The sequence below is a fragment of the Myodes glareolus genome, chromosome 7 (genome assembly GCF_982192425.1).
Source record: "Myodes glareolus chromosome 7, mMyoGla1.1, whole genome shotgun sequence".
NCBI lineage: Eukaryota > Metazoa > Chordata > Mammalia > Rodentia > Cricetidae > Myodes > Myodes glareolus.
The window spans coordinates 98528412-98542097 of record NC_142032.1 but is presented as its reverse complement, the minus strand read 5'-3'; the positions used below and the strand labels follow the sequence as shown (position 1 = coordinate 98542097).

The 13686-nt window shown below is 37.4% G+C and overlaps 1 protein-coding gene across 1 annotated transcript in view; it reads right to left on the bottom strand.

The window, feature by feature from the left end:
- Window positions 1–48: 48 nt before the first annotated feature.
- LOC148121533 (interferon-induced very large GTPase 1-like) overlaps window positions 49–13686 on the bottom strand; it is a 47485-nt gene continuing 33847 nt past the window's right edge. The window contains 4 exon segments of the mRNA XM_087908707.1: window positions 49–2786; window positions 2788–2901; window positions 2904–2982; window positions 2984–3231. Coding sequence (XP_087764833.1) covers window positions 228–2786; window positions 2788–2901; window positions 2904–2982; window positions 2984–3231 — 3000 coding nt within the window. The 3' untranslated portion in view covers window positions 49–227.

The window sequence follows — 13686 nt, the reverse complement described above, 5'->3', positions numbered from 1 at the left end:
AATAGACTATTGAAAGGAATTGGTTTGATCATATATTCACATTATATGTCAGCAGGAATAATAAAGACAAAGTGCAAAAATCTCCTTAGTAGAAAAACTTCTAAAATGGAAATAGTAACTTATTAAGGGTTACTTTTTTATTTATAAGGTAGAATCTTGAATGTAGGTCCTAAATCGATATTAGGGTCCCTTGGTTAATTTGAAATTTCTGTGGAACTGCTAGTATTCTAATTGTGATTTTTTAAGTCATCGAGTACTTCTTGCTTTGTGATTTTGAACCATGAATCAGGTATTGTTCCTTTTCCAGTAAATGTTTTGCCATGTCTGTTTTCTAGCTCTGTTTTAAAGCGACAGACAAACCATTTCCAGTATGACTGAGTAGATGAGTCTGGAGTGATGCTCCACCTGGCATAGTTTTCTCCTGCTTCTCGATATCTTTTGTATGTAAATTTCGTGTCATTTGCATAAAAAGGATAATCACTTGCTACTAAACTAGTACAGAAATCAGTGACAAAATCCTCTGAGTTTTTCCATTTAGCTCCTCGTACAGCCTGAGGGCGGTGGAGTGACAAACTGTGGTCTCCTTCATGTTCCGGAATGGTGTTGGTACAAACTGCTTTACAAAAAGGACACTGTTTCCAGCAGCCACAGAGCTGGTCAGAGAGAATTTTCTCAATCTCAGCAACCATTTCGTCTATGGGCTTACTTGAGCAGTTCTCTTCGACTTTCCTCAGTGCAGGATCCAAAGCTGCATTCATGGCTTCTTTGAGAAACTCAGTATCATTTATCTCCAGGTGCTCGATGCTATTCAGGTCTCTTCTTGGAAAGACCAGGTTGCTCCCTAGATGATCACAGAACAAATCCAACCAGCGAGAAGCAGTGCTGCTTTCATCTTTAGTTACTGCTGTGGCATTTTGAACGGCAGAGAGGATGGCATTCTTGATGTCTTCTAAACTTATTTTTAAAAAAGTCTTTAATTTTTCTCCTTCATTTTCTGAACAGTACCTTACAATGTGGTCTTTAATGTATTCTCTAAAAAATGGTTCTGGTTGATGAATGTAATTCCAATACTTCTCAAAATTTTCTTCCTCTGCCAGAGAAATGAGAATGTGTTTCTCCAGGTTAGCCCTATTTCTATTGAATGCAGGGCAAGTGGATTTCATGTCCCTAGTTACTTTACGACCCATTTCTCCCCATATGGTGGAAGAAACAGCAGGAGTGAGCTTAAGCCAAAGGAAGTCAACAAAGGATGTGATGGCAGCAGTACCTTGGCAGCGCATCTTAAAACTCATGAAGAAGTCATCTTTCTTTTTCTTCATATAGTTCACAGGATCGTTTGCAATCTTGAATGCCTCATGCATTTCCTTGAAACTCTTTGATGCTTTCTGGAATAAGCACAGGGATAAGTCAATGGTGTAGTCTCTGGTAAACGTGTATTCTTCCTCAGGGGGAACAGATTTCACTTCATTTTCTATTATCCTCAGGATTTCATGAAAATCATTCTCACTGTAACCACACTGTTGCTTCCAAATGTTTTTAATTGTTTCATTAAATCTTAAATCAATATTATGAGTAACATTTTTAATGGATTCTTTATGAAAGGTTTCTAAATTCGTGGAGATTAAACCATGTTGTTTTTTCATTTGGATATGTTTGTCATAGTTGATTTCAAACATCCCTCCAAAGTCCCTTTTTAGTTTTTCTATAATATTTTTCTCTTTCTTGAAATGCTCCAAAAGAATATTTTCAGAATCCAAATCAATGTTAGGATCTGTCAAAAGAGGAACATTCGGAGTCACATTGGAGATCCAATTTGTCCAAAGTTGATTGAATTTCTCATGTAACTCTTCATCACTGAATTCTTTACCCTTCACACTTAAAGCCAACTCTCGGCTCCTCTCTAACAATTCATTTTCATATTGTGACACTTGGTTATCTAGTCTTTCTTGGCTTTGTTTAAGACTGAGAAGCTCATTGCCTTTCTTTCTAGTGTCTGAAATAAGTAATTCGTTAAGCATTTGTAACTTCTGTTCAAAATAAGCTTTCCATTGGACCAATGTTTCACTGTCTGGATCTTCTTCAAAATACTTGTCAAATTCTTTCTTGATGGCTTCATATTTTCTGTGAAGTGGACCCTCTAGTGTATTGGTTGTGATTGTCTTTATTTTTGAATTCAGAATCTGATTGTTCAACTGGTTTTGTAATTCCAGCACATGGCTCCTCAACTCCCAGGTCCAGTGATTATATATAGTCTCCAGTTTGCTCATGGCTATGACTTCCTTGGTGTTTCTGAAATTGAAAATGAAATTTTCACTGACCAGGGCTTTCCACAAATCTTGAACTCGGAATTTTACATCTGAGATTTTCATGATCCTTCTCCTGGATTCCTGCTGGGCAGTCTGAAGAATCACACTCTTCAATTCCTGGACATTGTAGCTATAATAAGGGTTGGGAGAAGCCATTGGGGGATTGCCATCCCAGAGGTGAGCAAAGTAGTAGACATGATACTTAACATTAAATTTAATTACATCGCTGAAGCGGGTTATGTTTGAACACTCTTCCACCTCAGCAGCTAATGCTGTCATCTCATTCAGTCTCTGCTCCAGTCTCCTTCGTCCTTCCACAGTTTGGTCTTTAGCTGTAACTTCTCCCACTTTCTGATGGACAAAGATGCAACTGGGGAAGATTTCCACTTGTTTCCTTCTCAGAAATGCCTGGACAACTATTTGAAGGATGTCCTAAATGTCTGCTGGATTACCCCCCAAAATATTGATCAGAGCCAAGTTTTCCAAGGCCGGTGGCGATTGTTGCCAACTCATTGTCCTGATTCTGGGATTTGTTTTTGAGTTCTGAAGTCCCAGGTCCTTCTGTGTCTACTGCTAGAATATAATCAAAACCAAATGTTTTTTTGTAAATGTGTCATCTACCTTAGAAAACAGCAAATAGGCTCTCCCAGTGTACTGACCTACACTGATGTGACTATAGCCCTAACAGGGCATTCAACAGGGTGGACTTCCCTGAGCCCTGAAATCCAAGGATAAAGAGAACAATCAGTCTTTTGTCTTCAACTGTCTCTGAGATCTTGTCAAAAACAACCTCCATGCTTTTGGGGGACATATATGTAGCAACCCCATCCATCATCTAAATGGGAACACCAGTTATCATCAGGTCTGCAACATGCCCAAAGCCACCAGAGCTCCCTCTTACGGAACTATTCAAAGCTGCTGTTGTCTGTGGCTGCACACAATCTCATTGGTCACTTTTGAAAAACTCTGAAATAGCTTTCTTGTAGTATATTCTCCCAAGGTGCAGAGGGCCTTGATTAGCATTAGAGCCAAATATGTTGAAGAAGTTTTCAGTCCTGTTCCTCAGTGAAAGTAATCTGTTTGGTCCATCAGTGTGTTACAGTTGTTTCTCAATGATTTTCAGATACTTAAGAGCAGTCTTGGAGAGCTGGAGCTGACCACATTGAAAGTGTAAGGAGGCCAGGGGCACATAAGTGAGCTTGACTGAACAGAAATATGAAATCACTAAATATGACTGGTGGGTGTACTTAGATTCTGAATGTTTACTGTAATCTTTATCTCCTTCCAGACTAAATCCCTAACATCCATCCGTGGCTAAGGTCTTTGCTACAAATCCCAGCTTCTCCACAGTTTTGGTGAAGAGAGATTCTGCTTAAGAAGGTGTAAATTCTTTGTATCCGTTCATTTTCCTTGTTCTGGTCCACAGAGGAAGAATTTCCTGGGGATCCTGAGTAGTTCTCTCCTCACTACCAGGTTCTTTTCCTTGCTTGTCTTATAAATTCCCTGCAGGTCCAACCCTCCAGATGTTCCTTATAGTAGGTTTCTATCTGGGAGTTTTCCACTATAGAAACTTTTTGCTCCACCTCCTTGAGATATTTTTCCCTTGTTTCAGTGACATATTTTTGGGGCACTCCCAGCCTTGACCAGCACTCTTCAGGGATCTCCATTTCTTGTCCCAGCTCTGCTTCTTTCCTCCTCTCTGCCTCTTCCTGTCTATGCTTCCCTTCTGACTGCAAGGTCCTCAGTTTCTGCAGTTCCTGTTTTGCTTGCTGCTGCCTGTCCTTCATCATTTCCTGTAGAGTCTCCTGGAACTCTGTAAAACTATCTGGTTGTGAGAGGTCAAGCAGTTTCTCCAGAGTCTTTTTATCCCATGTGGGCTGTGTCTGGGACTTCCCCTTCTGGAAGTCTTTTCTTTTAAGCATCCTATGAGTATATGCCCACAAATGGTATTGCTGGGTCCCAAATTTTCTTAGAAACTGCCATACTGATTTCCAGTGTTGCTGTACAGGTTTGCAATCCCACCAACAATGTAATAGTGTTGCCCTTACTTCACATGCCCTCCAGCATAAATTATCATTGATGTTTTTGATCTTAGCCATTCTGAATTGTGTAAGATGGAATCTCAGATTTGTTTTGATTTTCATTTCCCTGATGGTTAAGGATATTGAACATTTCCTTAAGTGTCTTTCAGCCATTTGGGATTCTTGTGTTGAGAATTTTCTGTTTAGATCTGTACCCCATTTTTAATTGGATTATTTGTAACTGTGATCTCTAGTTTTTTGAGTTCTTTATATATTTTGGAAATCAGTCCACTGTCTGATGGGGCATTGGTGAAGATATTTTACAATTCAGTAGTCTGCACTTTTGTCTTATTGACCGTGTTCTTTGCTTTACAGAAGTTTCTCAGTTTCAGAATGTCCCATTTATTTATTGTTGTTCTCAGTGTCTGTGCTACTGCTGTTATGTTTAGGAAGTTGTCTTCTATGCCAATTCATTGACAGCTATGTCCCACTTTCACTTCTATCATGTTCACAGTGGCTGGATTTATATTGAGGTCTTTGATCTATTTGGACTTAAATTTTGTACATAGCAATAGACTTGAGAGATATAGCTATTAGCTCTTCTTTGAAGTTCTGGTGGAATTCTTGGCTGAAACCATATAGTCCTGTTATTTTTATGGTTGTAATTCTTTTGATGAAAGTTTCTATTTCCTTACAGATTATAGGTCTGTTTAAATTGTTCATCTGGTCTTGATAAAATTTTGGAATGTGGTACCTATCCAGATAATTGTCCATTTCCTCCATATTTTTCAATTTTGTGATGTACAGGTGCATGTTTTTGAAGAATGACCTAATGATTCTGTGGATTTCTTCAGTATCTGTTGTTATGTACCCCTTTTCAATTCCGTTATTTTGTTAATTTGAATATTCTCACTGCCTTATGATTAATTTGGATAAGGGTTTGTCTTTCTTGTTTATTTTCTTTAAAAAAACAGCCGTTTATTTCATTGATTCTTTGTTTTCTTTGTTTCTATTTTATTGATTTTAGCTCTCAATTTGATTATTTCCTGTCATCTACTCCTCCTGGGTGAGTCTGTTTCTTTTTGTTCTAGAGCTTTCAAGTGTGCTGTTAAGTCACTAATGTGAGATTTTTCTCAATTATTTTAAGTAGGCACGTAGTGATATGCACTTTCTTCTTAACACTGCTTTCACAGTATGCCATAGCTTTGGGTATGTTGTGTCTTCATTTTCATTGCATTCTAAGAGGTCCTTAATTTCTTTCTTTCTTTCTGTCTGTCTGTCTGTCTGTCTGTCTGTCTGTCTGTCTGTCTTTCTTTCTTTCTTTCTTTCTTTCTTTCTTTCTTCCTTCCTTTCTTTCTTTCTTTCTTTCTTCCTTGACCCAGGGTTGATTCAATTGAGCACTGTTCAATTCCCATGAGTTTATAGCCTTTCTTCAATTAGTGCTGTTCTTGAATTCTAACTTTAAGCCATGGTTATCTGCTGTGGGAGCTCCTTCTGCTCCTTCAGCCAATATCCACTGAGATACCAGCCCATTGGGGCGTGGTCACTCTCTCTTTAAAAAAGCAGTGGCTGTCCTCCATTCTCTCTCTGACTTCCGGCTCGGCTCCACTTCTGGCTCCTTGACTCCTTTCCTGATTGCACAGAGGGGCTGTTGTCTGGGATGGTGATCTGGAAGTTTTAACCCCTAGGAATAAATAACTATTGTATTAATCATAATTTTAAACAGGTGTGGGATTTTTTGTGATTTATGCCTTAATCTGGCGCCCAAACGTTTGGGTTTAGAACCCCCCCTTTCCCCCAGCTCAGCTGCCTATTGCCAGCTTGGCTAGGCACGAGCCTTCCCTCAGCCGCAGCCTGTGCCCTGTGCATGGAGCCAGCAGTTCAATATAAACTATCACGCAGTGGCTTTTCTTGCTGCACTTCTTTATATTTTCTCTTTACATGCCTCAGATTGGCTTCAAGCCTCCATGTGCATTTAAACTCCATGCCTCCTGGGCTCCACAGGCTGGGACAGTCTCTTTCCATTTGGCTTGCTCTTTTCTGAGTTGTTTATAAATCTTCCTTGCAAGCGCAGCAGCGCTTAAGTGGCACGAATCAGAGCGCAAACGATTGCCAAAAGCTGCAACCCCTCAAGGCGACTAGGTCACGTGGAAGAATATGCGGCTTCCAGGTTGGTCTTCTCTACCCCTGGATTCTGAGTTTCTGGTTCCATGTATGGAATTGATTTAATTACATTTACTTTGCTGAGCAACTTATATTTCCAAGTTTTTAACAAATATTAAAGTGGACACTGAAGCAGGACCCCTTTTCTGTCACCTTTGCAGTGGTCTAGTCATGACTCAGCAACAATGCCACTTGCTGGATGATAGGTAATTTGGCAGTTTTCATTTCTAAGGCAACGTTTACTGCTTTCTTTACTAATACAATGGATTATACCATGCGAGGTTTATATAACTATGAGGATACTTTAATTTACTGATTACTAGGTTTTGGTTTTCTTTTCCATATTCGATCATTAAGGAAGAATATGGCACTCCTAAAAACGATACAATCTTTATGAACTAATAATGAACAACTAGCTGAAAGGATTAAAATTATTGAAAATCAGAGGTTATCTGAACAAGTGGATACTATGGTAGACAAAATTGACTCCATATCCAAGGGTACTAGGAAGTTACCTGAAAGGGTTCAGGCTGTTGAATTTGACGTTCAGACATTATCACAAAGTATTGATAAGGTAATAGACAGAATGTATCTCCAGGATGGGAATCTACATGATATACAAGAAAAGTTTAAGGAGGACATGTTATCTTTGAAGGAAAAAATTAAAGACTTAGAATCACAGGTACAGAATGGGAACCAAAAAATTGATACCTTAGTGAAATCACTAGAAACACATGCAAGTTAGGAGATTCAGGATTTTAGAGAGACAATGATAAAAAGATTTGCAATGATTGAAGAAATTATTGGAGCCGGTGAATGAGTAAGAAGACACAAGGACAGGATACAATGCCACCACCAGCTGTGAGAACTGGTTTACCCATGGTTTTAACGACATACCCTGTAATTTATTCTGAAAAAGCATCAACTTCTAAAGGCTCAAAGGGAGTCAAAGAAGCTAGATGGATGCCAATAGCAATGAATGATATAAAAGAAATTAAGCAAGTTGTCATTAATTATGGCTTGCACTCTGCATTTGTTAAGGAAATGATAAGGACTTGGGCTTCTAATGTCAGAGCTACCCCCTGTGATTTCTCTCAGTTAGTGTCTACAGTTTTAGATGATTGACCTTCCTTGATGTTTGGAATTTATTTCAGAGAAGAATCCAAACATATAGAACAGCAAGGAAGGGCAAAAGGTGTGGAGGTTTCCCAAGATCAAATTCTTGGTGTAGGAGCATAAGCTGATCCACAGGTCCAAGCTCTTAATGACGAAGAAGTATTGTCCTTATGTCACAAGGCAGCCTTGAATGCTTGAAATAGAATACAAGATCCAGAAAAAAAAGGGTTGAATCATATACCAGAGTTAGGCAGGGACAGAGAAAACCCTTTACTGACTTTTGCAAAGATTAATTAAGGCTCTGAATATAGGAGTAAAAGACCCAGAAGCTAGACAAATAATTCTTGAATCTCTGGCTTTTGAAAATGCAAACACAGAATGTAAAAAGATAATTGGGCCTTTAAAGTCTAGATCAGCACCTATGGATGAATGAATTCAGCATACAATGAATGTTGAGACGTTTGGCTATAATGATAAATCTTGGGTTGGAGAAGCGATTTCCAAAGCTATAAGGAGACATCAAACTGCCAGGTGTTTTAATTGTGGTAAATTAGGAAATCTCAAAAGGGATTGCAGGCAAAGAATTTCTAGAAATAATATCTCCTCTGGGAATGACAGAAATAGGAGACCTAGGCCTTCAGGTATATGTAGGAGGCACGGTACGGGCCAACATTGGTCCAACGGATGCAGGTAAACAACAGACAGACAAGGCAACCTGATACCATTGGGAAACCCATTGAGGGGCCTCTCGCAGCACCCCAAGGCAAAGGTGGCCCAGGCATTCCCAGTTACAGTGGAGAACGTGTCTCACCAAGAAAATTAAAAACTCCAATGTCTGCTGCAAAAAGTAATACTGATCGAAATGATGAGTTATATGTGGAGGATGAGTCAAAAAATCCAGTAGTACAGAGTAAATGTAATATTTGGCAGACTTCTAATAACAATCGAAGAACAAAGCTAAGAGTCTGTATAAATGGTGTTTTATTGAAGGCTTATTAGACACAAGACATTTTCAAAGGCAAGAAACTTTTCAAAACTATCTTATTCTGGCTTGGCAGGATATGACAGTCCTGTTTTATCCATTTACGGATACTCTGTATCTCTGTCAGTAATTGAGATATGGGTATTTCTTTACCCAAAGGCCAGTTCTGCCAATAAGAAAGGCTCCAGGTGGAGTGTCTTTGGTGCTCAACATTCTCTCAGGAATAGATCAGTGTTGCCAGGAGCAATTGTGTCTCACTACCATGAAACTCTGAGTTAGATTATAGGCCATTTTCTACAGCTCTTTGAAGAGGTTGAAGATTATTTGTATGTACTGAATATAATCTCTATGTATCTCAAGAACCTGATTAGTCTAATTATAAATGACAAACATAGATGACTGTTGATCTATATTATTCTCAATACCTATCTAACTTAAAGACTAAGACAATAAACAACTGTGCAATAAATGAGGACAATATGACCTCCAAGTATAAACAATGTACAAGTATACTTTTAAATATGGTAAATATATATATATATATATATATCAATACATAAACAATATATAAGTATCTTAATCAGAGATAGAAATGTACAATGCAATATGGTAAATATACATATATAAATACTATATATATATCAATACACAAAAAATGTTTTAAACAGAGTCAGAAGCATGCATACCTACAATAGTCAATATAATTTAACTTTGTATCAATATTCAAGAATCAATATCAATATATTTGTCTAAAAGCAATAGCTCACAAGTCCCAATCTATTATCCCATCATCCAATTATCCCTCTTTTTTTTTTTTTACAAAAAGTTTCCTGAGCTTATAAAATTCCTCCCCCACCTCAACTGTATACTAAATAATCAATCCCTAAATGATGTCCCTAAAGCCAAGGACAAACTTTACTGGGAGAGCGGACGTTATCCTCTAGATTTACTTCCAGCTTTCATGGGGGCGATGTTCTTTCTGGGGGATCCTGTGAAAGTAAATGATGGTTAAATTTCAAGATCAATGTCTTTAAAATTGCAAATAGTCTCAAATTATTTGCGGAGGTCTGGGCAGAATGTTGTACAAGATGTGCACCATTTCAGCTAACCAAGTTGGAACTGTCTTGTGCAACTGGTGTCCAAAACAGGACTTATAGTAGTGCTATCAGTATCATGACGTCATATCAACCAGGTAGAGTTGTTGTCATGGGGCCCCATCTTCTTTCTGGAAACTTCAAATGTCAGTGAAGGAAAAACTCAGTGTTCATTGTGGAAAACTTAAATATTAATCATATAGATATATACAGACATACATATATTCAATGAAAGACAAGATAGATATATTCAATGAAAGGTATGATAGATATGAAGAAAAGCAAAGATGTTTTCTAAACTCATATTTCTTTCTGTCCTATATCATGGTTCATGACATGAGACAGAAACTCCAGAAACTCTGTGTTTTTCTCTTAAGAACAGGCTTGAAATTAGAGAGGGACTGAGCCAGAGTCCAACTCCAAAACCAGCTCTATAAATTTAGAAATATAATATAGTATATCTTAGATTTTTATACTTAGAGAACTTGTTCAGTTTTCTTGAGAGTCACTATTGAGTAGTTATTTTTCTATCTGTCAGTATTTAAGCATACAAGGCCCCTTGAATTTTTCAAAGATGAGTGTTTTTCTGCAGAGAGAAGAACAGGACCCTACCTTTATTCTATATGTTTTTCTTACCACCTGTATGATCATGATCATTGTGGATGAGCTCTCATTTCTTTTTTCCAAGAGGTTTCTCCTCTTCAAATTGGACCTTTATTAATTTTGATGGTATTCACAATTTTTCTTCTCCTTTGGAGACAAGAGCAAAACCCCTTCCTCAATGTAGCACATCTCCTGGCTTCCATTGAGAGGTCAGTACATCTTTGAAATAACCCGGTTGATTTAGTTCAGCAGACTTTTCCATTCTTCAATGTCTTTTAGTTGCTGTTGTTCCTTTCTCATTAGTGTTAAGAAAATTCAAGGTTAATAAAGCATTATGCAATCTATTTCTGGGGGTATTTTCTGTCCCTTTCTGTTTGTTCAGCATATCCTTTATAGTACAATTTGATATCGCTATAAGTGCCTGACCGTTAGGATTATTTGGTATATCTGTAATGTGTTTTATATTATAATAAGCAAAAAAGCATCTCATTTTTTTAGATACATATGCTGGACCATTGTCTGTCTTTATTTGTGTCTTTATTTATGATAGCTTTCATATAAACTTCCAATAAATAAATAACTTCCAATAAATGTGCAATTACCGAATCAGCCTTTTCTGAACTCAGGGTGGTTGCCCATTGAAAACCTGAATAAATGTCTATGGTGTGGTATACATATTTTAATTTACCAAATTCCATAAAGTGAACACATCCATCTGCCAGATTTCATTTCTTTGAGTACCCTTTGGGTTACTCTCTGCAAGTAATGGTGTTTGATTATAGAAAGAACGAGTAGGTCATCTTTTTATAATGTCCTTAGCTTATTGCCATGTAATGGAAAACTTTCTTTAAGCCTTTATTTAGTATTGACGTGATGTTTTTTATGAAATTCTGAGGCCTGCAACACGCTTCCAATCAATAATTGATCAATTTCAGCGTTACCTTGTGCTAGAGGAACAGGCAGACCCGTATGGGACCGGATGTGTGTTATGTACATTGGAAAAAGCCTATTGCTAATTATATCTTGTACCTGGATAAACAATGAAGTCAACTCTGTGTCATCTGATATAAATTCAGCAGTTTCAATATGCAAGATAACCCTTTCGGCATATTGTAAATCTGTAACTATATTAAAAGGTTCTTTAAAATCCCTCAGCACCATAAGAATGGCATATAATTCTACCTTCTGGACAGAATTATAAGGGCTTTGTTACACCTTACTCAATTCATCTGATTTGTAACCTGCCTTCCCTGATTTATTAGCATCAGTATAAAATGTATGGGCTCCAGTTATTGTTGCATCATGTACAATTTGAAGAAAAATCCAAGAAGTTCTCTTTATGAGGTTAAGTCTATCACTTTTGGGATAGTTACTATTAACTTCTCCCAAAAAATTACCACAAACTCTTTGCCATGGTTCATTGTCTTCCCATAACTTTTTTATTTCCTCAGTAGTAAAAGGCACTATAATTCCTGCTGGGTCTATATAGTTGACGAAGTCTCAGTTTACCTTTTATAATTTATTTAGAGACTTTTTCCACATAAGTTTTTAATTTTTTACTTGGTTTATGAGGTATAAATATCCATTCTAAAGTATTGTCTTTCCTCTGCATTAAAATACCTGTAGAAGAAATTCTGGATGGCAATATGACTAGGATGCAACTAAGATTTGGGTTCACACTATCCACATGTGCCTCCTGTAATTTTTCCTCAATCATTGTCCATTCCTTTTCTGCTTCAGCTGTCAATTTCTAGAACTATTCAAATTTTTATCAACATCTAAGGTTTTGTTTAAATGAACTATTAGATCAGGTATAATCTCAACAACTGGTCATAGACTGGAAATGTCTCCTAACAATCTTTGACAGTCATTAAGAGTCTGTAACCAGGTGTCCTCCATTCTCTCTCTGGCTTCCGGCTCCACTTCCGGCTCCTAGACTCCTTTCCTGGTAGCATGAGGGGCTGTTGTCTGGGTCAGAGATCTGTAAGTTTTTCCCCTTTGAATAAATAATCATTCTATTAATCATAATTCCAAACTCATGTGGGATTTTTCGTGACTTATGCCTTCAGTGATCCAATATGGTACAGGATGTTTTCCCATTTTGTTTTTGTATCTGCTGAGGTTTACTTTGTCACTGAGTGTGTGATCAGTTTTATAGAAGGTTCTATGAGATGCTGAGAAGAAGACATATTCTTTTGTGTTTGGGTGAAATTTCTTATAAACATCTGTTATGTCCATTTGAGTCATACATCAGTTAGTTGTCTTATTTCTCTGTTAATTTACTGACTGGTTGACTTGTCAATTTGGGAGAGTGGAGTGTTGAAGTCTAGTGTGTGGGGTTTGATATGGGATTTAAGCTTTAGCAATGTTCTTTTACATATATGTGTTCTTTTGTATTTGGCACATAGGCGTTCAGGATTGAGAATTCATCTTGAAGGATTTTTCATGTGATGAGTATGAAGTGTCCTCTTCATCTGCTAAAAATGCATTTACTTTGAAATCTACTGTGTTATATATTCGGATAGTTACATCAGCTTGTCTCTTAGGTCCAATTGATTGGAAAATCTTTTCCTAACCCTTTACTCTGAGGTTATGTCTATCTTTGAGGTTGAGGTGTGCTTCATGTATGCAGCAGAAGGATGGACCCTGTTTTCGTATCTATTCTCATCCTGTGTCTTTTTTATAGGTAAATAGAGTTCACTGATATTAAGAGATATTTATGATCAGTGATTGTTAATTTTTGTTACTTTTTCAGTTGTAGTCTTTCTGTGTTTCCCTCCTTTTGGTTTTTCTGGTATGAGATTTTCTGTTGCCTGTGCTTTTGTGGGTACAGTTAGCTTCCTTCCTTGGGTTGGAGTTTTCCTTCTAGTACTTTCAGTAAGGCTGGTTTTGTGAATAGTACTGTTTCAGTTTGGTTTTGTCATGGAATATCTTGTTTTCTTCATCCATGTTGATTGAAAATTTTACTGAGTACAATAGGCTGGGCTTGCACCCATTGCATCTTAGTGTCTTCAGCACAACTGTCCAAGACCTTCTGACTTTTAGGGTTTCAATTAAGAAGTCAGGTGTAAACCAGGCAGTGGTCGTGCACAGCTTTAATCTTAGTCCTCCAGAGGAAGAGATAGTTGGATCTCTGTGTGTTCGAGGTTAGCCTGGTCTTTAAAGCTACAAAGAAAACCCAACCCCTGAAAAAAGAAGAAGTCGGGTATAATACTGATAGGTATGACTTTATATGTTACTTAGCCTTTTGCATTGCAGCTTTTAATATACTTTCTTTATTCTGTATGCTTAGTGTTTTGATTATTATATGGAAAGGGACATTTCTTTGGTCTAGTCTACCTGATGTTTTGCATGCTTCTTCTATTTTCATAGACATAATCTTCTTTAAGTTGGGAATGTTT